The 23051-nt window shown below is 45.2% G+C and overlaps 1 protein-coding gene across 4 annotated transcripts in view; it reads right to left on the bottom strand.

Moving 5' to 3' along the window:
- Positions 1 to 23010, bottom strand: part of cpeb3 (cytoplasmic polyadenylation element binding protein 3) — a 33382-nt gene extending 10372 nt beyond the window's left edge. The window contains exons 1-9 of one of the 4 annotated variants that reach the window (XM_070915790.1): positions 22974 to 23010; positions 20493 to 20640; positions 20195 to 20447; positions 19721 to 20122; positions 13923 to 14076; positions 6128 to 6184; positions 3092 to 3115; positions 1503 to 1670; positions 715 to 804 (exon numbers count right to left, since the gene is read on the bottom strand). In XM_070915790.1, the coding sequence (XP_070771891.1) occupies positions 715 to 804; positions 1503 to 1670; positions 3092 to 3115; positions 6128 to 6184; positions 13923 to 14076; positions 19721 to 20122; positions 20195 to 20447; positions 20493 to 20640; positions 22974 to 23010 (1333 nt within the window). Of the gene's footprint in view, positions 1 to 714; positions 805 to 1502; positions 1671 to 3091; positions 3119 to 6127; positions 6185 to 13922; positions 14077 to 19720; positions 20641 to 22970 lie in introns of those variants that run through there. The other 3 variants (XM_070915791.1, XM_070915788.1, XM_070915789.1) reach the window with 3 other exon arrangements.
- Positions 23011 to 23051: the final 41 nt, after the last annotated feature.

The following is a 23051-nucleotide window of genomic DNA, read 5'->3' as shown; positions in this document are numbered from 1 at the left end:
GTGAGAGATGATTTCTACACAGATGACTAGTCCCACATGTATCCTCCCCTTACATGTCAGCGTCCTCCAGCCACCGTAAGCTCATTCATTCCCCTAAAAGGATGCTGCATTTTTCCTCCTGGCTTTGGATATTAGTAGAGCCAAGCCTATTCAAAATAATCCTCCCAAGCTAAAAAAAAAAAATAAAAAGGGGGGGTTGAAAAATGAGAGTGGGGGAGAAACTGGCAGAGATTTTCGCAGGTCCACCAGATGCAGCGTATTACCATCTGCCTATGGAATGTCAGTTATTTCCAGAGTGTCTTTAATAGCTTTCCTAATATGACACACAGCATCTCCCGGGCCAGAGGGAGTGATGTGGAGGGCTTGGAAGGGGTTGGTGCTACTCCGATCACCTGCCTGAAATTGACACCCGAGAGGCTGCGCAAAAAGGAGAACAACTTTCACTCTCCTCAGGTGCTCATTCAGGCAAACAGCTCTTGGGTCAAAACTCTTGGTGGCCAATTATGGAGTCATGATATACTGCATGTGTCTTTCTGCGAGACGACCGCAGGGGGTGGCTCAGATAAACAGGCACCTCCACGCTTGACCAGCATGGGGTACGAATTCTGGGTAACATGATTCTTTACAAAACCCACACCCGAGGTGATATTTATTGGTGTAGGCTTTGATGTCTGATGGGAAAATACGGATAATGCCCTGAGAAACACTTGTTACCTTTCGGTGGGAAGTAGGATTTGCTCTCAGCTTTGTGGGGCCAGTCCACCACCAGGTGCCCATAGCGACGGAAACTGTTGGTGATTTCATCTATAAAAAAAATGAAGAGAGCAGACAGGCAGGAATGTTATTTCCACAACATTATAAGATGACGTTCATGGTTGTTCGTGCTAAATGCATAAGAAGGACTCTATGCAGAGCCACACTCTGTGCTGAGACACCGTTTCTATTTTTTGCCGTGTTCCTGCTGCAGTAGTAGCCACTGCATTAAACAGGAACAGAGGCCGGGAACATTCAGTCGTGCTGTGGAAACTCATTCATTTTTCAACCAGCTAAGGGCACGTATTGTGCATCAAGTCAGTAGAACCAAACATTCCATATCAACGTTTAACTCTTTGGCATGCTCCAGAGTTGGTGGAAACAATCACAGATCTGGAGGTGGTTCGGTTTTACAGCGTCCGACCTCGAGCAAACCACTGTCCTCTGTAAAGCTTGTCTAAAGTCTGTGGCAACTAAAAGCAGCAGCACGACTAATTTATTCCAGCATCTCAAACCGAGGCGCACAGCTGAGTGAGAGAAGTGTGTGGTACTGCGAGTTGCACAAGACAACGGCCGCCCTGAGACACCTGCTAAAAAGCAGAATCATTTCCCCATAGCATCCCATCATCGTTTTTTCGCCCAGCTCTACTCAGCTGGCATCTGTATGAATCTGCAGCGCTGAAAAAGAGCCTGAAGTTGAGTGAAAACGGATCTCTAGACGTATAAATTCAAAACAGTCCTTTGTTTACCTTCATCTATGTCAGGGGGGAGGCCTCCGACAAAGACCTTCCTGGAGTAGCGCTCCATCCTCTCTCCGTTCTGACAGCGCGTTGGCGAGTTCAGGCCCGGGGTCAAGGAGGGGTCACCATGGCCGTCATCGAGGAAACCATCTTCAAAGGGGAAAAGACAGGAACGACCTGGGAGGAGAGAGGGAGAAAGAGGAGGACGGCAGGAAGACGGACGGGGATAATAAGGGAAGACCGTAGAGGTACAAGAGTGAGAAGTAAAAAGGGAGGGAGGGTGTGACAGACAGAGCAAATCAATCACATCTGGAAACTATAACTGTTGCAGAATCAGTTTGGATGTTGGGATTACCGACACACTTCTGACTAAACTCCTGCCTGTCAACAAAGTGAGATGATGGTCTGTTTTGTATGTGAACACCCATGAACAAACGATGTGTCTGGGTGGCCACATACTTTTGGCCACAGTGTATATCAAAATTATAAATCATGATATCATAATGTTGTCTTGGGAACTTCCTGGTGACCCCCCAGCTCCTAATCCTCATTACAATACCAGTCTTCCTCACCTGTGGGCAACATGCTGAACTCAAGTCTAAAGACACTACATTTCCCACTGGGAGGTTTCCACTGGTGCGGCGATGTCTTAGCAATATTTGAGCAGCAGTATTGTCGTAACAGTGTTTGATTGTGGTGCTGCTTATCCAAATGTGCCATGTTCTATGCAGCGGAACCACATTTGTCTCTCTTCCTTTCGCAGGGTTGCTATTTGATTTTTTTTTACATTCTCACAGAGTAGGGAATACTGCACTTTGTGTCTCCTCCTACGTGTGTTCACCAGCACCTCATGAAAACAGTTTGAAAGCAATTTGATTCAGACATTATTCACTACAACTATGACATGTACATGTAACCGCAGCCCAACATTGCAGTGACCTTGCAAATGTCACACAGCAGCGTCTCTCCTTGCTGAATCGAGACAGTCAAATTAGTCAAAAAAAATAAAAATAAAATAAAAATAAAGCACATCAAATCAGAGATGAGCCATGTTGAAAGCACCCATCTTTGCCATTCAGACGATGAATCACTTCTGAGTCAGCATACTCCTTCACGAAAAAACCTTGAGATTCATTTTGGAAGCACTCCAACCAAACATGCTATAGCATTTGAAAAAGGTTTACTGTTTGATTCCACATATTGCAAACAGATCATGTGTTTTTAGAACTGCTATGACTTTTCTTTGGGATGCATTTGCAATAAAACAGCCTTAATTTGCGCAATTGTTCATATCATAAACATTTCAGGTAGAACGCTGACTCAGAACGGAGAGAGAAAAGAAAATTGGCAGACAGATTGTTTTTTGTTTTTTTTTCCTCTCAACATCAAGCAAAACAAGATTCATATAGACAGATTCGGTGGACCCTTGCCCCATGTTGATTAAATGCACAACATGGAAAACGGTGTGTCAAAATTAATATGATTTCATTCAATCACAGCACAGATGAAAAGCAGATAGTGACACCACACTAAGACCTCGGAAAGAGAGACACGGCCGGCATGGCAAACAGAACCCCAGAGAAAATGCCACACGTTACCTCTTCTGCGGCCATAGCTCCGGGCTGCTTGTCAGCACAGTGGGGGAAGGAGAGAGACACAAGGAGAGAGAGGGTTGGGGCGGGAACAAGGGTAGGAAAGAGATACAGAGACATGGGTTTTGTGGAAATAAACCAAAACCTGGAACATCTCTAAGGCAACAGTGAAACCACAGATGGCCACACCTAAAGTCCGGCAACAGGAGGAGGGTGATTATTGCAGCCTGGCACCCGCCCACTGTAAACCTGCCGCACCTGCCTTGGCAACAACCACATACAGATGCTGCACGGGGGTGGGGCGGGGGCGATAGGAGAGGTTTAGCCACAGAAATGGCCGAGATATTTAGCAGCATAATGCGATGCCCAATAGCCGGAGATCGTAATCTCGGTTTAATGAACCCGCAACGGCTCGCGTCCGTGCTAATCTTCTGTGAATATTCACAAATGAGGCCATAAAGCAAAGTGCATGCAGGACTGAAGGTAGAGCAGGTTAGTCATTATCACGGCCTTGGTGAAATATTAAAAGTTGTTTCTCAGATCCAGGTACGGCAGGCCAGGTGCGAGTGGAAACTTCCCACAGGATAAGGAGAGGGTATGGAGGTGGCTGGCAGCCCCGGGGCTCTGAGAAGGGAGGACAGCATGCCGAGAGGAGGGCAGAGGAGAGCAGGCTGTGACGTCAGGGCTGAAGTGATCTAAATCTATGGCAAGTCACATGTCAAAATGATCTCCATCTTATCTCTATCAGATTTGTAATGCTCATTTCACTGCAGCGACTCAAATGACAACTAAACTGAATTTTAGTGGCGTCATGGTCTCGTGCCCATATATGACCAACTGTTATCATGTGACCTAAGGTCCATGACATCTGAGCAATTTCCATCTGCTTAGGAAGACCATGACATGCGGTTGAAAGCTTCAGGAAAAATAAACTACTGAGTGGACCTTGAGTTGTGATTTTTTTTGTAAAAAGAAGAAGGCAGCTTTTTCCATAGCTTTCAATTGCATCTTACCCCCATACACTGTACAACCACCTGTTATCATGTAAATTCCATCCACTGACAAAGACCATGAGATGCATTCACAAGCTTTGAAAAAAGCAACTAAATAAGCCTTGAAATACCGTGTTTTTGCCATACCGCTGTTTCCAAGATGACAAATGAACCTTCGATGTGGCTCAATATTCACAAAAACACCACGTCTTGTTTCAGGATCCTGTATGAGTGTTTCCTTAATCTCTGAAATGCTCCCACAAACAAACTCCATTCGAATCTGCAAATGCGAGCCACAGAGGAGGCAAAATGGGGCTCAAGACAGTACAAATTCTCACAAACAGCAGGAGGGGTAATACAGCACTAAACAGATCCTGCTGCTCCTCTGAACGCATCGGTCACAAAGCAGACTCGTCGCCTCAAAAACCAATATGGGCCATTGCATTGTGAGGGCCCCATTGTGTGACTTGCCCTTCTGGCCCGCTCTCGGGGAATATATTGTCTCTGAGCCTCTTCTCCCTTGCTATGTTTTCATTAAAAAGATCTGGCTCTCCGATCCGAAAAAACCTGGGCAGTCTCTCTACAGCTTTGCCCTCTCGCCGTCTGGCCTTGGCAGAAACAAAGTCACCTAGCAACCAGGGCAAAATTAAGAAAACGTTGCGCTGGGAAACCATCAGATGCCTCAGTGAGAGAGAATACAAGCCACGAGGGAGAGGAGGAAAGGGAAAAGTGAGGGGTTAAGAATAAGTACCAACTTCAAACTGTGTGGTGTCTGGGAGAGAGAGAAAGCGTTTGAAAGGAAGCTGGGTGATTCCACTGGGCATGATGAGTTTGATGTCTCCAGCTCGGCTCGGCTTCAAAGCCTCAGACACTTCTACTAAGCTGTCAAGTGAACAACACCAATAAATCTGGATAGAGGACCTACGCTTACTACTCTCCACTCTTTCTTCTTCACTTCAAGTGCGAGCACCATCCGGAGAAAGTAGAGCCCTTACAGGTTCTCACAGCGCGAAGCCTCAAAGCTAATGGGACGAAATGAAGGAGAAGCACTGCGTAAAACACTTTAAAGTTGAAACCAAAGCTTCCCTGTCTGCACACATCACAGGCTACAGCGGAGAGAGCCCGTTCTGACAGACTTGGAAGATCTGGGCAGATCTGTGCTTGCCTGAGTATAATCCCATGACACAACAGTTTAACATCAATCCGGGACACGTTCTCCGAGGATACCAGTGATGAAAAGAACAAAATGAGGAAGGAGCGCCAGTGTTGTCAAGATGTGACGGTAGAAACTGCTTCACCGACAAAGATTTTTGTTACACATCCTCTGCCTTTACCGGTTTCTATGTACCCTGTAGGCCGACCGAATATGTCCTAAGAGGAAACAAGGGCTTCGCTGATTTGGTTTGATCACCAGTGAGTTCAGACATCCTTGATATTTTGCTGAGGTTTGAATAAAAAGATGGAAAACATGATTGGCCCTAAAAGAACTAGAGGACAAGGCCATAAAATGTATGTGTAAGACCCTAAGAAATCATGTCCCCGATCCCATCCAAAGACAAATAAAGGGCACCCGGGAAGGCAGAGCCTAGCCTGGAAAACTTTGTGGCATCCATGTAGCATCATGTGGGATAAAGACGTGATCTCTCTCTCTCTGGCTCGCCTCCTGTCACTGTTGGTCATCTGCCGGCTGATGGGACACTGGGGGGAATCTAGTCTTACATGTTGGGATATTTTTAGAAGTGCTATTCACAGGTCAACTGTGCTCCCCCTCCAGTGCTAAGAGGTCTGCCCTGGGTTTATCGTGTCAGGGAATCCAGACATTAGCAAAGGGTAGGCAGGTGTGCCCAGTGCATACTGACACGGGCCCCTCTGGTTAGGGGGGGTGGCATGTGTTTTTCATGGGAACACGTCACAAAAATAGTTCCCATTCTTAATTCTTTAAAAACACAAGGGACAAAAAGCGAAGGCAACACTTCATCAGTTAAACCGAAACATTTCTGATGCCAGATGGAGAAGAAGATGGTGGGCACTACAATGAAACGTAACTTACTGTTCAGTGGCATTATGTGGTCTGCTCCAGGATGGTGAAAGTTGAGGCCCATGCGTCCTGTCGAAGAAAAAAAAAAAGAAAAGATTTTACAAAAGAGGGGAAAACATGGAAATCACTGATAAAAAGCCAGCCTGTTGACAGACATTTTGTTTTAATCTTCCATTCTACTGTTGGCAATGGGAAAATGCCAGCCGTGATGAAATGTTTAACATGAAATGAATAAACAACAAATTTACACAACGTGACACAATGGCAGAAAGGACGACCACAGAAAACAGATGTGAAAAACGAGGTGGAAACACGCGTTCCTTTGTTGTCACATATCTCATATGCACACGCATACACACAAACAAAGGCAGTTATAAGGCTAGGAATTCGACAGAGCGTGCATTCTGCTATGGTGACAATGTGCGCATGCTACAAGGGCCCATCTGTCAGAGCTGTCGTGGGGAGAGGGGTGGTGTGTGGGACGTCTAAATGGAAGTCTTCCTGGTAATCTCCGTCCCTATCATCCCATTCGTTACAGGCCACAAGAAAAATACACTTAAGCCGAGGCAGAAATAGCCTACCTGGTTTGGGACAAAACATTGCCGTCTCACTGTCAACATCATTTGCTGAGGCAGCCACAGAGGCACACCCTTTATCCCTAAACCACTTAAAATTAGGGCCCTCTGTCAAAATCCGCCTACACCAGCTTTTTACTCAACACACAGCAAACAAGCAGCCTACCTACAGACATAAGAGAGACAGTAGGTGAAGCAACATTTTCATCGGGATACACGTCGATATTTGGCAAATAGCCTTTAGATTTAATAAAATACAGCCTTCGTGAGCCACTGGTGCGGAGTGCCACCTCAACTCAATAATGGAGGGGTAAAGGGGGAGACTTCAACGGACATCTTGCTTTACTCTTAGTGTACGTTTCCCCATATGTAACATGGACTTTGAGAGGCCGACCAGCTGCATGTTGCAAGCTGCTATGGCGCAAACAAGATGTGACAACAAGTCAAAAGTTAACAAATTTGGCCACAGAAGACAGATAGTGGGGGACAGCAAGGGGGGCTCTTTCTGGCTCAAAAACAAGAGTGGAACTAGCAGTTAGACCTGGTTGAAAACCATAGAGGCAGGTGGGGTGGGGGTGGGTGGGGGCACCCTGCAGCTCCACAGATGTGGATTTCCACACTCCTCTCAGCCAGTCAGAATCCAGGCAACAGTACAGGCTCTGGGGAAAATGGAGTGTGACAAGCCTATACATTCAAACACACACACACACACACATTTGTTTGAACACTGGATATGTGACGTGGCCTGGTGTCTCATTCTAAAGACCCAAAAGGAGGAACGTCCAGTGTCGTGTCCTGACACTGAGGGTTCTTTAACTCTTCAGAAAGCTCTCCAATAGCCCACTGCGTTCTCTATCTCACCAGCCTTACACCTGATAGTCAGGGTGGCTGCACGGAATCATGTGTACTGGTAAACGCGTGGGTGGTCTATTTGTTAGTCCTACAACCAAATGACAGGGTTTAAGGCCAAATGTCCGACTGGCTGAAGTGTTCTTGAGAGAGAATGCCTTACAGCTCCAGAGCAGACCGCGAACTTTGACTTGGTACCAAGTGCATTTGGTTGAGCAAAAAACAAGAGGATCGATCAAGTACAACATTACACACTAGAGACTATTACGCTCCATTGAACACATTCACAATCAAAGCCATGACTTTGCTGATAGGAGGTGACAGAATGGGACAGTTGCCCTCCTGAAGCCTTAAAATAGCTCTGGGCTTGTACCATCTGCTTCCCCCAGGAGTTGAGTGGCAGGGCCTGAGGGGCCCCCAGAGTTGCTGCTGCTGCCGCTGCTGCTCTCCTGGTCACATTTCCTCACCGAGAGCCTGAGCTATTCTCAACCTCCCATGATGGTTGCACAGCAGCACAGCCACTTGGGAGACACGCCATCCGCCAACAGTACCTCCCCTTCACGCGCCTTACAATCTTCACACTGGACAGTGACCTCGCTGTGACCCCTTTGGTAGAAATGATAGTACGATGGATTAGCTGGACATAGCCAGTGGCCATCAATTTGGGATCTGGTGCCCTAATGGGGATGCTCCAAAGTTGTCATTGTGGGGGAGCATGAGGCCGCCGAGAGAGATTTGAGCAAAGCAGTCAGATTAAAAGAGTGAACAACTGAGGTAGCCTCATAGCGCCCAAATCTCATCTGCATACTCTATCATGGTCATTGTGTTGGACCCAGCATGTGGTCCTGTCTAGGGCGCACAGGTTTTGAGAAATCTGGGAAAGAAAGTAGGGCTGGGACGTTTGGCCAGAATCAGAAACTACTGAGGGCCACATTAGTACTGTGCTTCAAGTCCCTAAGCGGTTACATTTTCACTAGATTCCATGTGGCTGATCACCACCGACTGTGTCCCACCTGGAACTCTTTTCAACTGCTTTGGTCACGTTTTGTTCCCTCTGTTCCACATTATAGCACATATTTAAGCCCCCAATAACACCTCTACGAGAAAGCTCCAGCAGGAGTTATGAGAGGAGAGAGGGTGTGCCAACAACAAGGTGTGGAAATGTTAGCACTGATGAAAAAAACCCCACCTCTCCTGCCCTTCTTGCTGACTACTGCCAAAGAAGCCTTCAATTACCAACACTACACTGGCAGAAAGGGGTTAAAAAAAAAAAGATGACAAAACCCACTGAGGGGCATGTGTTTTGCACACAGCCAACAAATGACTGGAAAGATTGAGAGGGATGGGTGTTTCAGTAAGTTATTTTGTTTGTCTCTGGTTGTCAGAATGGCCTACCTCTTCCCATTCATACCAGCCCGAGCTGAACCCAACAACCCCCGACAGGACGATTACAACAGGGCCAAAGTTCCTTCCGCTATCTAGCCATAACAAGGAAAACTGTATAAAATGATGCACACTTTAAAAACACAAATGGTTGGGGCATATTTCTAGAAATAAATCCCCAAATATGCCAACCGCCCACTGTTATCTAATGTTTCATAAACGTTATAATCAAAACACTATTACATGCCTCTCATGTAATGATAGAGGATTTCCAGAATCCAGTTAAGCCTGATGCGTAACTTGGCAGAGATAGTAATGCTTTCAATAGTGTTTCATGGCTTGTGATATCTGGACAAACCATGATTTTAATAGACAAAACAAGCCCAGACTTGTTTTGTTGCCTGGACTGGATTAGCTCAGCCATGCTTGCAGGAGTCGTGAATGTTCCACTGTAACAAAACTTCCAATAAACCACGCTGTCAGAGTGCAGCGTTCTGAATCAGAATCAGAAATCAGAAATCAGAAATCAGAAATACTTTACTGATTTCTGATTTCTGATTCAAAACGCAGCACTCTGACAGGGTGGTTTATTGGAAGCAAGGTGCGATTTAACCTTTAACACAACCAACAAACACGTCATCTTATCTCTACACAGTCATTACTGGCTGTGTAAAGTACAGGGCATCCCTCTGACACTGAGATCATCTCAAGTGTTGTTGAGTACAAACGGTGGAAAAGTTGAAGAGGTCAAGTCCAGCTTGTCAGCCAAACTTCAGCCCAACCAAGTGATTCAAATATTGACCTTTCACCTCAGGTTAAGCTGGGGTGACCCCTCACTGAACCTAAACAGAGACAAAAAGTTCACATAGAGCTCCTCTTCCAAACACACGTGATCTTTGGGGGAGCTGGGATGGTCATCTTTAACTAAAAACCTCACTGGAGACCTTTACACCACAACTTTACCTCATGTAGGCACAAGGAGTGCATGGTGTGGGCTCTATTTTTGCAAAGGCTTCAAGAAGAGTTATATGGAGACACACCACTTCTTCCTGTCACTGAAGCACCTTGCTTAATCACACCGTTACTCATCTGACCTGTACTGCACTTTTCCTCCAGATAAAAGCCCCTGTGTGTCAGCTCTTATCCACTGACCGATGCTCCTGTCAACAAACGCACAAAGTCAAAGAGCACCAGTGTTTGCTCTCCCTCAAACTACTGACTTCAATTATAGCTGGCACTTTCTGTCTGTTACAGCATTACACCTCATAACGTGCCCCTGTGTTAACCCACGCATGATGGGTGACGCCCAAACACAACACAGCCGGAAAAATCAAGGAAAAGCTGCTTGCGTGAAGCTAAACTAGTTAGCATTTTTCAGAACAAATGCCAGACAAATGAATAGATTTTAATAATTGACTGAATATTTTTATCCAAATAATTTGTAGGGTTACAGGCTCGGCAGAGTGAGCCGTTCTGAATGTTTTTTAACTGCTGTTCAGGACATAATATATGAAATACAATTAAAGGAACAAAAAGGATCTTACTCTTTAACAAAAAGGTCCATCTCTGTAGGGATGGGACGTACTTTTCTCGGGCACAGTTGCCCGCAAAGATTACGTAGTAGCCATGGCAGCCAGTTTGCGGCTGCCAGCTGAGGCTATCTACTGGACCAACTCCAAAACCTTTGGTAACTATTAGTCATTTAGACACCAAAATGTGTAAAAATAGGACCAAAGTTTAAAAATCCTAAAAGCTGCAGTCGCACACACAAAGAGTCAATGCAAATCGTAACAGACGCATGAGTAAGATCATGTGAGTCAGACCAGCTGAGGCAGTGTGTGTGTGTGTGTGTGTGTGTGTGTGTGTGTGTGTGTGTGTGCGTGTGTGTGTGTTCAGAGAGAGAGACAGACATTGTGGGTGGGGTGGGATCCACTGGGACTTAAGGGACTTATTAACACTTCTGTGTATCTGTGTGTGTGTGGGGGGGGGGGGGGGGGGGGGGGTTGCATGCTGACACAGTCTCATGTCTGTTGAGCCATCTTTGCCAAAGACAACCATGACAGTCCGAGAGAGTGTGTGAGGTGAGATTGCTTTGCATGGACTGTCACAGATGATTTACATGTCAGAAACAATGAATGTGTGTATCCTGCTTGTGTGTGTGTGTGTGTGTGTGTGTGTGTGACGATATTGCTGGCAGCAGCAGTGGTGGCTGGTGTCAAACTGGTGTTTTTCCAGGCCAAGCGGAGAATCTCTCTGGTGTGTGTTTTTGTGGGGGGTGCCTGGCTCTCCACACATGAGCTCAGCTGACCCAGTTCAGGAACTCCATGATGACCAGTGTGTATGTGTGTTGCTGCAGAAAGGGCCCGTTTGTTCAGACATCCCTGCGGCCCTGTTCCCCTCACCCAGGAGTAAAGAGCTTTTAGAAAGTTTGAGAGGATTGTGAGAATAAAGTGTCTCTCTCACACACACACACACACACACACACACACACACACACACCCTCTTTGAAGCTGACTCTTCTCCAAACAAGTGCTGAGAAAAAAACTGGTTGAAAAACCTCCTCCCTGTCTTGACAGAGAGAGAGAGAGAGAGAGCGAGAGAGAGAGAGAAGGGTGTGGGTGGGGTCACCTCCCAGTCTCTTTAGAAGACCCACCAATTCTCATTCACATCACAGTACAAGTGCCTCTCCTTATTTAAAACACACACACACACACACACACACACACACACACACACACACACACAGGGACTCATAAAACACTCAAGGAAAAACAACTATTCCTGTCACAATGAAAAGTATTCCAGAAATGCCTGTGATGGGATGGATGGAGGTGGGAACTATTCAGTTGGGAATGCAAAGCTGGGCCTACTGGGTTAATTCGTTTTGGCTGGTGGGTAGTGGCCGTAAAGATAAAAAAGAGCAAGAAAAATATGGTTTCTCTCGTTATCGTCTAGTCTTGTCTACAGACTAAGATGATCTTAGCCCGTAGACTTGCAATGGAATAAAGTTTCTTCTCAGCCTTAAGGCACTTTTGGGAAACAAACCCTGGTCAGTCTATGACATTTTCACTGCATACCAGCAACTAGGAGGGAAAACAACAGAACTTCACAACTGCAGCATTAGATGCTCTGTCATCTTTGCTGCAGTGTGAGGGTGCGTCGGACTAAAACCAACACCTAAACCTTTTGATTTGTTTGCCGATTCAGGAAGGTACTGAGCTCATTGACGGCTTCTTAATCCCCGGTTAGAGAAACAATTGACCAACCAGAGTTTAGCAGGCAGGATTAAGAACGGGGACGTCATTTTCCTCCATATGTAACTTGCTCGCGCGGATGAGATCAGAACACATTAGCTTCACCGTCTCTTTCCCTGTTCCCACTGGGCATGACATTTCTACTTGCAACAAATGACACACACGGATGCAGACAATTGGCACTGTCAGAGAGAAATAGAGACATTTCTTAACAAACGACTTTTGAAAATGACCAGACCCCGAAGAACAAACCCTCCCAGGTACGGCGTTTGTTATACGAAATCAATATTGTCAGAGACATAGGGGTCCGTGGGACAAAATGTGCCCTAATATGTTGTGAGCAAAAGACAAAGTCCTGATCTAAATTACCTCCCGAGTTGAAAATCAGCAGAAGCAGCGGCTATGACTTTTATAGATTACACAGCAGGCCGGGCCGAAAGCACGGAGCCCTTCCCAGACAGTGAGTAGGTACGCTAGCAGGGTGGAGCTGCTCTGTGGTTGGCACGGTAGCTTACTGCAGCCCCGCGCTGTCTACATGACGACAAGAGGGGTAAACAAGCAAAGAGAGCTGCAGGAATGCGCACCCATTCCCATGCACCACTCTCCCCGTCTTTCCGCGTATCTCCACCGTCTCCGTTGGGCTTTGATAAACAATCACGAGGGGGGAAGCCCTGCAGGACATTACGACACCTTTCCAGTCAAGTTGGGCCGGGCCAGGATGACCGTTTCTGCTGCAACAATGCTTTCTCAGCACAAGATTGGGAAAACAGACTCCACGCATGAGAAAGCGACATGCTCTGCTCATTACATACCCCTCCCACCAATCTTTCCATTGTTAAGACGGGAGGATGGGGGATCATAAAAACCCTACACCCAACCTGACAGGGCCCCATCTGGGGGACTGGATCCAAAGTTTTTACAATAGACACGTGACGTGTGCTAGAAAAATATTGGCTCAGAAGGCCTGACATACATTGGATGGCCTTAAAAGGTATTAAGTCAGATTTCTTAACGTTGTTTTCATGGTTTCATAAGTTCTCTATACTTCCCAGGAGATCAAACCTTCATTTATTTTAGTATGAATCTGCATTATACGGTTTAGAAAAAAAATGCTTCTGTGTATCAAGGTTGCTTAGAAACCCTGATTTGATCTTCAGGGTATGACTCAGGCACACAATCACGCACAAAATAAAGCTCTCCGAATTCTGCCTTGTGGTGATGATCATGTCACTGAGGAAAAATGTAAACCGCAGATATACTCAATCACTCAACATTTATGCTCACGACATAGTCAACAGAAGCACACGTCATGTGACATTATCACTTGATCCATTGATTCCAATCAGCAGAGAGCCAACGGGCAAAAAAGCAGAAGGGCCAAAGCAAAGAGCAGTTTGCAAGTAAAACCACATGAGTGCACATTTCTGCACATCTGGTCCCCACACACACACACACACACACACACACACACACACACACACACACACACACACACACACACACACACACACACACACACACACAGAGAAATGATGCGAGATTTTGCAGGTAAGGTTCATAATGTTAATTATTCATTTCAATTTCAAGCAGAACATGATGATCCATACCGGATTGGTTAAGAGATTGGCAAATAGAGCAAAAGAAAAACAAATGTACCCAGAGATGATGTATGCCCATGAAGCAAAAAAAAAAAAAAGAAGAAAACAACCCAAATACTGTAAGCATGGACGTATGAATATTCCTAACCTGCAAAATGATTCCTCCATATAATATCAGCGATAGTCATTGGTGGGCCACCGGCAGGGTGTGGTTTACCTTTGTCATGGTCAGTCCTTATCATATCCATTAAGGAATTCTCCAAAGAGTGCAAGCTAAAAGCATCAAAGGGCCGATTCCGGTCCTGCAACACAGCAAAACAGGAAGAGGGTTAGGGATCGAGTCGCCACAGTTATGAGGCAAATCATCATCATCAACATTATATCATATCATAAATATGAACTGTATACTTGTTCACAATACAAATACAAACGCTCCCGTACCGATATTTACTTTCGTGTGGGGTTAATATTACACAGTGCAGAGTAAAGTGTTGTAACAATGTTGAATATAACAAAATAAAAACATTAAAAGACTAAATGAATAAAATGAAACTGTACATGAAGGACATGATGTTCAAAAACTGGCAAACTTGACATTCTGGTTGGTGGCTTACCTTGCTCAAGGGCAACTCACTGGCAACAACTTGCACGCACCAACAGCTCCCCTTTTTTGTTAAAAACGCAAGACAGACTGGGAAGCATTCTTAGCTAATCTAGACTAATATAAATTAAGGATCTGAGACTGGGGTGGGGGGGGGGGGTGTAGAATGCATGTGTCAGCCCTGGGGATGATGGTGAATACAGGCGATATTGAAAAGGAGATATGAATCTTAGTCAGAGGCTCCTTAAGCCTTTTCATGTCAGAAAGCTACAGTGAAAGCACAAGACAAGATTCTGCCCCGAGGAGCCCCATCTGTCTGGATTTATATAATTCAGTACAGACTTTCTTCACTGTCACGTCTGTAGGTGGAGAGGTAACCAAGGGGCAAATTAAATCTAGGATCAAAGCAGTTAACTCCTTGGGCTTTTTTTTTTTTTGTAATTGATGAAGCACTCCTCGCTTTGCTCACGGCCCTCTGGAGGTTCAGTCGGAATTATCATTCACTGTGACAAATATCACCACCATACAGCTGAAGAGGATCCGACCAGAGCTGAAGCGCTTCCCAGGTGAAAGTACAGATATCAAAATGACACCTTTTTCAGTACCTGACAATGAAACATATCAATAAATATTACTATATAAACACGTTTTTCTGCTAAAAGGAGCCAGAGGTCTCAAATGTTAAATGCCATTGAAATAAAATCAGCCACATAAGAACTTAGAAGAAATTAGTCTCAAACTGACAACACTTATTTAAACCATGAAAGACTTGATCAAATAATAACTAAAGATCGTGGAGAGCAACTTGATGCTATCTAGGCTCTATTTGTCAGTTCCATTGGACAGGACCTCAGTTCCACCTGATACAGCTGGTTTTGAAACTGCTCTGAGATTTGATATGTATTTTGATGATAATGAGCTAGACTGGTCCAACTGAGTCCAGAACTGGACAGTCAATACCACATGAAACACCTCAACGTTAAACCGCTCACTGCTGTTGAAAAGTTTCGGAATGAAGTTATGAGAATGACTTGTGTGCCAAAGGTAAAGCCTGAGAGTGCGCCTAACCGGAGCTGGAGGCTGCAGCCCTGGCAGCTGTGTCCTGTGTCCGCTGCCCAGGCCGGGCCACATTGTTTGCACACCACAGCTATTGTTGCCCATTCGGCTGAGCATTCAAAAGTGTTATTCCCTCCACTCTGGACCCGACAGCGCCACGTAGATAAAAATCTGCCCACTTGGTACAATCGGTAAACACTTAAAACGCTGAGCTTTGAGTTTCCTCCGCCTCCCCTCCTCTCTGACACATGTGGACGAGCACAGTGGGAGGGTGGGGGGGGGGGGGGGGGACAGGTCAGAGACCTCAGTGTAGTCAAATGACCTAAAGAGATAACATACACAAAAAGTCCCAAACAGACTTCACTGTTTAACACATCACACCCGGAGATCACGATCAGAAACAGACTAAGCATTGAAGATATGGCTGAATACCTGTTTTTGATGAATAAAGTCTGCTCAGTGAGGTTAAGGGAGATGGAAAATGTATCATCTATTGTTTTTTTCCTTTAGAAACTGTAAAAAGGTGCATTTGTTTTGCATTAACACAATCAATCAATCAGAAAAGACCCAAAGAGTTACGAAAGAGTATGAATATGTATATACCTCTTCCCAACTTCATTAAACCATTAACCCCACAAATATACAACCTTGGGATATATTTACAATCAGCATAAGTTATGCCCTATGAACCTGTTCCAACTTGGGGTGCAACTGCCAAATTGTTTTTTTTTTTTGATTAACTGATTAATTAATCCTCGGAAATCAAGTCATCGTTTCAGCACTAATATCAATATTCCCAAAGGGCATGAACCAACAGGCCCTCTGTTTCCTGGCACCTCCAGCAGTTGGCTGTGCCTTCCAATCCCAACCTACTGTACATTACATAGTGTATTTAAATACATGCAGGGTTAAATCTGGATTATCTGAAAGTTACGATGAGACAGAATATAATGGCAAGTTTAGGTGGGAAATAAAGTAAGAAATGACCCAAGAAACAAGCTAAAGCACACTGAATACCTAATGTAAATCCCACTGGGGACGCCCTCCTGCCGTTTTGCACAACCATCAGACAGCATTCGACTGTGAGACCACACCTGTCAGTCTGCCCACTGACTTCTAACTTCTTGATCAGATATGACGAGATTACGATCACAGAGGACCACACAAGTCACTTCCATCATTTCGCATCAGGGTATCTCCCGAGAAGCTCATGTGACTTTGCGTCTTGAGCCTCACACTGACATGTCAAGTTGAATTCCGCACATTCCTCGGCCTTTAAGCGGCAGCAGGCGAGTACGAGCACATATCGGAGCACACGGGACTCAGCATTTCACCCTGCGCTTCATCGGGGGGGGGGGGGGGGGGGGGGGCTGCAGAATACTGAGGGAGATCTACAGAATGACAACAAGTACACCTGTCACCAGCTGTCCACATGACAGTGCGGGACCGGTGGTGTGTGTGTGTGTGTGTGTGTGTGTGTGTGTGTGTGTGTGCCTGAGTTTCACATCAGCAAACAGGACGGTTGACATGTGGCGCCCTGACCTCGCATCCTGGTGATAACTCCTCTCCAATTATGGGTGTAATTGCTAAGCAGCTATGTGTGAGCTACAGCCAGGATTGCATCACTGAGATACCCATAAGCCCTTTAAAAGAAATACCCTCTCTGTTAAATTGATATTATCCCTTAATACAAGTTATAGTTCATTAATAAGGCAACTCTGTAGCTATTCCAAGTCTGGTGAAGAGGTATATGCTGGAAACATCACTGCAGCAATGAAAGTACTTGAAATAGGTGTTTGTTCAGTAGAGAGAAACCTCCACCGTATCAGCCATATCATGACAAGCTGATACTGCAAATAATAAAGACAGGAATATGCAAGTAAAGCACCTTATTGGCATCAGGGCTGCAACTGACGGTTACCTTCATGATCAATGTATCGGCCAAACCTTTTCTAGATTAATCGATCCATTGTTTTGTCTATAAAATGTCACAAAATAGTGAAAATGCGCATCACAAGTTCCTATGGACCAAGGTAACAAATTGCCCAAACCAATGATATTCAATTCACAATAATATGAAATAGAGAAAGGCAGAAAACACTCCCATTTAAGACGCCGGTACCAGCAAATAGTTCCATTTTGAGAGTCGATGACTGTGCTTCACCTATCTGCCTGAGTTTCACTTCAGTAAAAAGGCCGCTCTACACAGCATGACATGTGGCCCCTTGACCTTGTCTCCTGGTGACAACTGGAGCTGTAAGCTGGCCAAGTCAAGGGAAAAGAGATAGAAGCACTCAAGGGAGGAAAAGGTGTAATAAAGCCTTAGGGAGGCCTGACTGACACACACACAATCATTATATCCTCAAAAGGCTATACGTTTCAAGCCGGCTGGAATTTCAGCCTGCGCCGGGCTGCGTTTCGTCTGCACATGTAGTCCTCGCTGCAGTAACATTTTGGCTGGTGCTGCGTTCTGCCGAGTCCTCGCTTTGATCGGCTGAACAAGTACTTCTTTTTTAGTGTGCCCGTGACTTAAGTGGAGGAAGTCTGACTCAGTTTTTATGTTAACTTGTTTGTCAGGCAGCATCACTAAACATGGGGAAAACACAAGACTAGCTGTGTGAAAAAGCCATACAGTGTTATAGGGACTGTTCATGTCAGGCTACTCTGCAATCAGACACGTCAATCTAGGCAGGACGCAGACGCAAAGTAAATTCAAACCAGTATGAAACGGACTCTCTGGTGTCCACTATGGTGCTGGTATGGACCAACAGACAGGTAACAATACTGTATGTGAGCCTCTCCCATATCAGCGTGGGGTGTTTGGTGATGGAGCCAGAAATACAGGGGAATATTGGGATAGGACAGGGAAACAGCAATTAGAAGGTAAATTGTGAAAAAAAACATCCTTCCTCTATCTTCCGGGTTGGACATGTGCTCCGTTTCCGTCTCAGGTTCAAACCCCGCCCATTATCCGATCACAACCCAATCAAATGCGAGTACGGGTGTTGCCTTCAAATACTGTCGAAAATCTTGGAATCACGAGGAGGAACTACCAATGATTTTAAAAAATAGCGACAGAAAAATAAAGAATTTTCCACGAGATAAGACGGGAAACCATGTTGAAACACATCGTTAGACTGAAACATTATTATCATTAATAATATTATTATTGTTGTTGTTATTATTATTACTACAACGTGTTGGTGTTTTTACTCTTTTTAATAATGAGCATAAATGTATGCCTCAATGTTCATTCATACTTGACATACATTCTACACAGTCTTCCACAAATCATTTCACTTATTACGAGACATAAATTAAGACGGTTGATGGCTAATGATTTCTCCCATTTACTGTGGAGCACATTCTTTCTACAGCTTACTGCACTCTATTTTATAAAATACATCACTGAAAACAAGAAATCCTTCCTGATATTTGGGGCGAACTAGTAATCAAATGTGCAAATAATAGCCCAGGTCTTGTCAGTCGGGGTTTAGAAAGTTACGAGGAGCACCTGAATGCGTCGAGTGTCCTTTAAACCTCACTAGTGAGGAAATTTAACCATTTAGAGTAATATACCGTGCACAGCGACTATTTCTAGTGTGTGTGTGTTTGAATGCGTAAAAATAGCCACGATCGATGATAAATACTTCAAGGACTCACTGTCTCATTCGATTTCTTTGACCTCCACAACACAACCTGCCTGCATACACGCCATATAAAAGTGTTGACTGCTGCCGGCAAAAACCCGATGGTCATTTATCAGTTCAACTAAACCACAGAAGCTTCGGTATATCGCACATTTAAATAAAGGTCTTTTATAATGAATTATCTAAGTCAATTCAAAATGAATGATTTTGCGGTTGCGCCCTGATGGTAACTTACAATGGCTGTCTGAGAAACATAGGATACTGGCTATGGAAGAATGATTGACAATGAATATTCAAGCGGTAAAATGAATTGTCTAATTGACTTTGACATAGATAGCCTGTCAATCATTATAATATAGGCCAGGCCTATGGGCCTATAATGAATCCGTGGTACTGATGAGTTCAGGGTGACCTTATCCTAGGCTAGCCTACTTTCTTGTATTTTTTATCTCGGGCACTGATGGTTTCCATTGAATATTTATGTAGAACAGTCTACATCGAAAACAGTTCTATGGGTCTATATTTTTGAAGGGTCCACCAGGGTAAGACTGACAACATGTCAAAGTGGTCAACATTTTTAAACACGGGCTGAAGCAATAGAGCTAGGCCTAGGCCTGCGCTTACCGGCGATGTATTTACCTGGAAAGGCAGTATGTTGTTGCTGTTGTCAGTCCTGAAGGCGCTGTCCTCCATCCAAGGCTTGGGGGTGAGGGGACCAGGTCTTGGGAATTTGGGGGGTGCTATAACATTGCTGGTATAGGGCTTTTTCATGGGGGAGATGGGGTTCAGGGGTGACGGCACCCCGACGCCGACTCCGACCCCGACCCCTACCCCGACGCCCACCGCTCTGCGCGGGTCCCTGCCTGCCTGCAGCCCGCTCCAGGGGTTGGAGGCTGTGCTCCATGCGGCGTTTTGGTGATTATTCCAAGCGGACGATGGGGCAGAAGAAGACGATGACGACCCTTTGCTGTTATTCATGATGGTCTGATAAGCGTTTCTCTGGGGGAAGGGGCCTTGGCTGGGGCTGACAGGGGATCTCCTCTGCTGGGGTTGCTGTTGCTGCTGCTGCTGCTGCTGCTGGGCTTGCTGTTGATGCTGTTGGGACTGAGGAGCCAGACCCATCTGGGGGGAGAAATTACCCCCGAAGACCGGGTTGACGTGGTGGGGGAAGTTCTGGAAAAGCATCGTCCCGTTCACCGAGGGTATTCCCTGGAAAAAGCTATCTTCCACCGCGTTTGTGGTTCCCGTGGACCAAGTGCTCCCAAACGAGGAGGAAGGAGAGGAAAGGGGGCCGCCGGTCTCCTGCGGCTGGTGGTGGAAGCTCAATCCGGGCAGGATCGGCGACTCCATCGGCACTTTGTCCTTGCTGCTGATGTTCAGCGCTGAAGCCGCTTGGTTGCACCCGGCTGACGGGCTCTCCGACTCCGATGAAGAAGAAGTGGGCTCCGATGACGGGGTCGGGGTGGAGGGAGGAGGGTCTACTTGCGTCGGATCTTGCTTATGGTGAGGCTGGGCTTTGTTTTTGTCCATCAGTAAATCATCCTGCATGGTTTGCTGAGCTGCAACGAGGGGAAACAGAGACGAGGAGTGATTATTATTATTGCTGTAATTTAGGAGATCATACACCGGGCTCTGGTGAACTGGGACAACTCCGACAAGGATGTGATGTTAGAGGGACCAGACAACTGCAAAGCGAATGCGTGATCACCCATTTAGCCGAAGAGAAGAAGAGGAAAAAACACACTTCCCAGGACTTTACCAGAATGATTCATAAATCCCACAAATTATACACGGAGCATATGGCTGCAGATATTCACCAGATTTCGCCACGTCTCGTTTTTCCTTCCACGCAGGAACTCCGGAGCTGCAATGTGAAACTGATTCAGTGTGTGTTTTTTGCCCAAGGACCTCCCCTATATTCATTTACATACGTCAGTAAATACAGCTGTCCTTCAGCAAGGTTAAAATACAGTTCTACCTTGACCCAAACACTCCGACACACACGACCACAGAGCTTTTTTTTTTTTAAAATAAAAAAACTAAAACTACTTCCATCAAATGGCACACTTCGCCTTTTTTTTTTTACGCAGTAGAGAGTGACGCACCTGAACCACTTTATTACACTGCAAAGATTTCTCATGTAGCCTACCGGCTAAACCTTTACCTTATAATAAAAAACATGATCAGTCTTATTAGACTACATTCGAGCAAGTTGTATTAGACGAAAATGATTTAATAAATAAGAGACATTTGACTGACCAAATACAATTCAAAAGTCCATACATGAATAATATGATTTATAGTTAGGGGTTTTATTATAGCGCATATAGGGACTCTGCCCCAGGTCCGCATTGACACAGCCACGGCTTGGCATTGGCATAATACAAGGTGCATGTAACTTGCATTTTAAGGAAATTATATCATAACTGAAAGCCAATGCTGGAATATGGCTGGAAGCTCTACTCGGTGTCCTCTATTCAAAGTTAGAGACTATATATATATTGAACCTTTCATGCAAAATGATTCTTTACTTTGACAACGCCTTGCTAGAGCCCAATTAACAATCCCACCCTCGAATGTTATCATGTCGGCAATTTTGTATTCACAAAGCCATAAAGTTGCCACATTATTAAATGTCGAGCAGGACACAATCTCAAATGTAAATAGACCCCAATATGCACGATTATTGCAAGCCTACACTGAGCATATTCTGTCAGCTGGGACAGGCACGCAAGACACAGCCATATGCTGTGGCACAGTGTCACATCATCCAAGGTTAACATTTTGCTGAATTAAAAAGCCATGATAACACGGATAAGGCTCCTCTCGGCTGTCGGGACCTGGCTGCAGGAGAGCTAACGTGCAGCCAGCGCCGAGGCCTTTCAATAACATGAACGCAATAGTCTTGTAGTAGACTTTGACAAATAACACCCCAGATGACACGCCGGATAATTTCAGCAGCATGATGGCAGTGATACAAGTTGGACTTTCAAGGCAATCGCGATAGCCTGCATTGCACACACCCCAGCAGATAATCCGTGTTTTCTCCAACCAAGAGCTGCGCTTCCAAGGTCATCAAAGCAGCATAATCAGCAGCATATAGTGGCTCACCTCACCGGCCCTTTACCACAGACACTGGCAAAACCTGACCATTCAAATGCCAATTCATCTCGCCGATCGAGGCATCCGACACATTTCATGAAGCTGTCTTGCCTTGAAATGCCCCTTTAATCCATATGTGTCCCTCCACACAAACGACAAAACAGCATGCACACACAGCGTGGTCGCTTCTCTGCCTGACGTGAAGTTTGAATTACCTTTATCGTTCACCTTTTGGGGACTCTGTAAATAAAGATATTTCTGTTTGCCTCGTCTGGGTTTAGATATGACAAACGAGCTACCCTTGTGCCGAGATAGTCAGCAGTTGCCTCAACAGCTGATTGACTGCGGCGCATGGATGAAGCCGAGGAGGCTGTAGGGAGTTGTAGTTTCTCACTATTGCAGTGGCTGGTCAACATCGATGTATGTTCCTTCTTGACTGCTGCGGTAAAAAAAAAAAAAAAAAAATCAGCTTCAAAGCTGGCCAATAGGTGAGGTTACAAGATGGAGCAACTCGTTAAAGCAGCAATAAAAACAAAATAGTGATGATTGACAGTAACAGTCTCTCTCTCTGCGTGTCTCTCTCTCACGCATGCGCGCGCACATGCACACGCATGGTTTATATTCTAGATAGTGAGCAATAAGTTGATATTAATTGCTTATATCAATTTCGTAGAAAAGCTTGATGTGTTATAATAAAAAATAACTTTCACAATCAAGTAAAGACAAGAAGAGAAAGTGTGGAGCAGTACTTTATCAACAATAATGTCGCCTAGTTAAAACGTCTTACCGCTGTTAGGAGTGTTCTGTAGCCATATGTGCATCTTCATGATGGTTGTATCTTCAAGAGGCCGTGGTCTCTCTTTGGGAC

This window comes from Enoplosus armatus, chromosome 12 (genome assembly GCF_043641665.1).
Source record: "Enoplosus armatus isolate fEnoArm2 chromosome 12, fEnoArm2.hap1, whole genome shotgun sequence".
Taxonomy (NCBI): domain Eukaryota; kingdom Metazoa; phylum Chordata; class Actinopteri; order Centrarchiformes; family Enoplosidae; genus Enoplosus; species Enoplosus armatus.
Note: the sequence above shows the minus strand (reverse complement) of the source record. Positions and strands in the feature narration are given on the sequence as shown.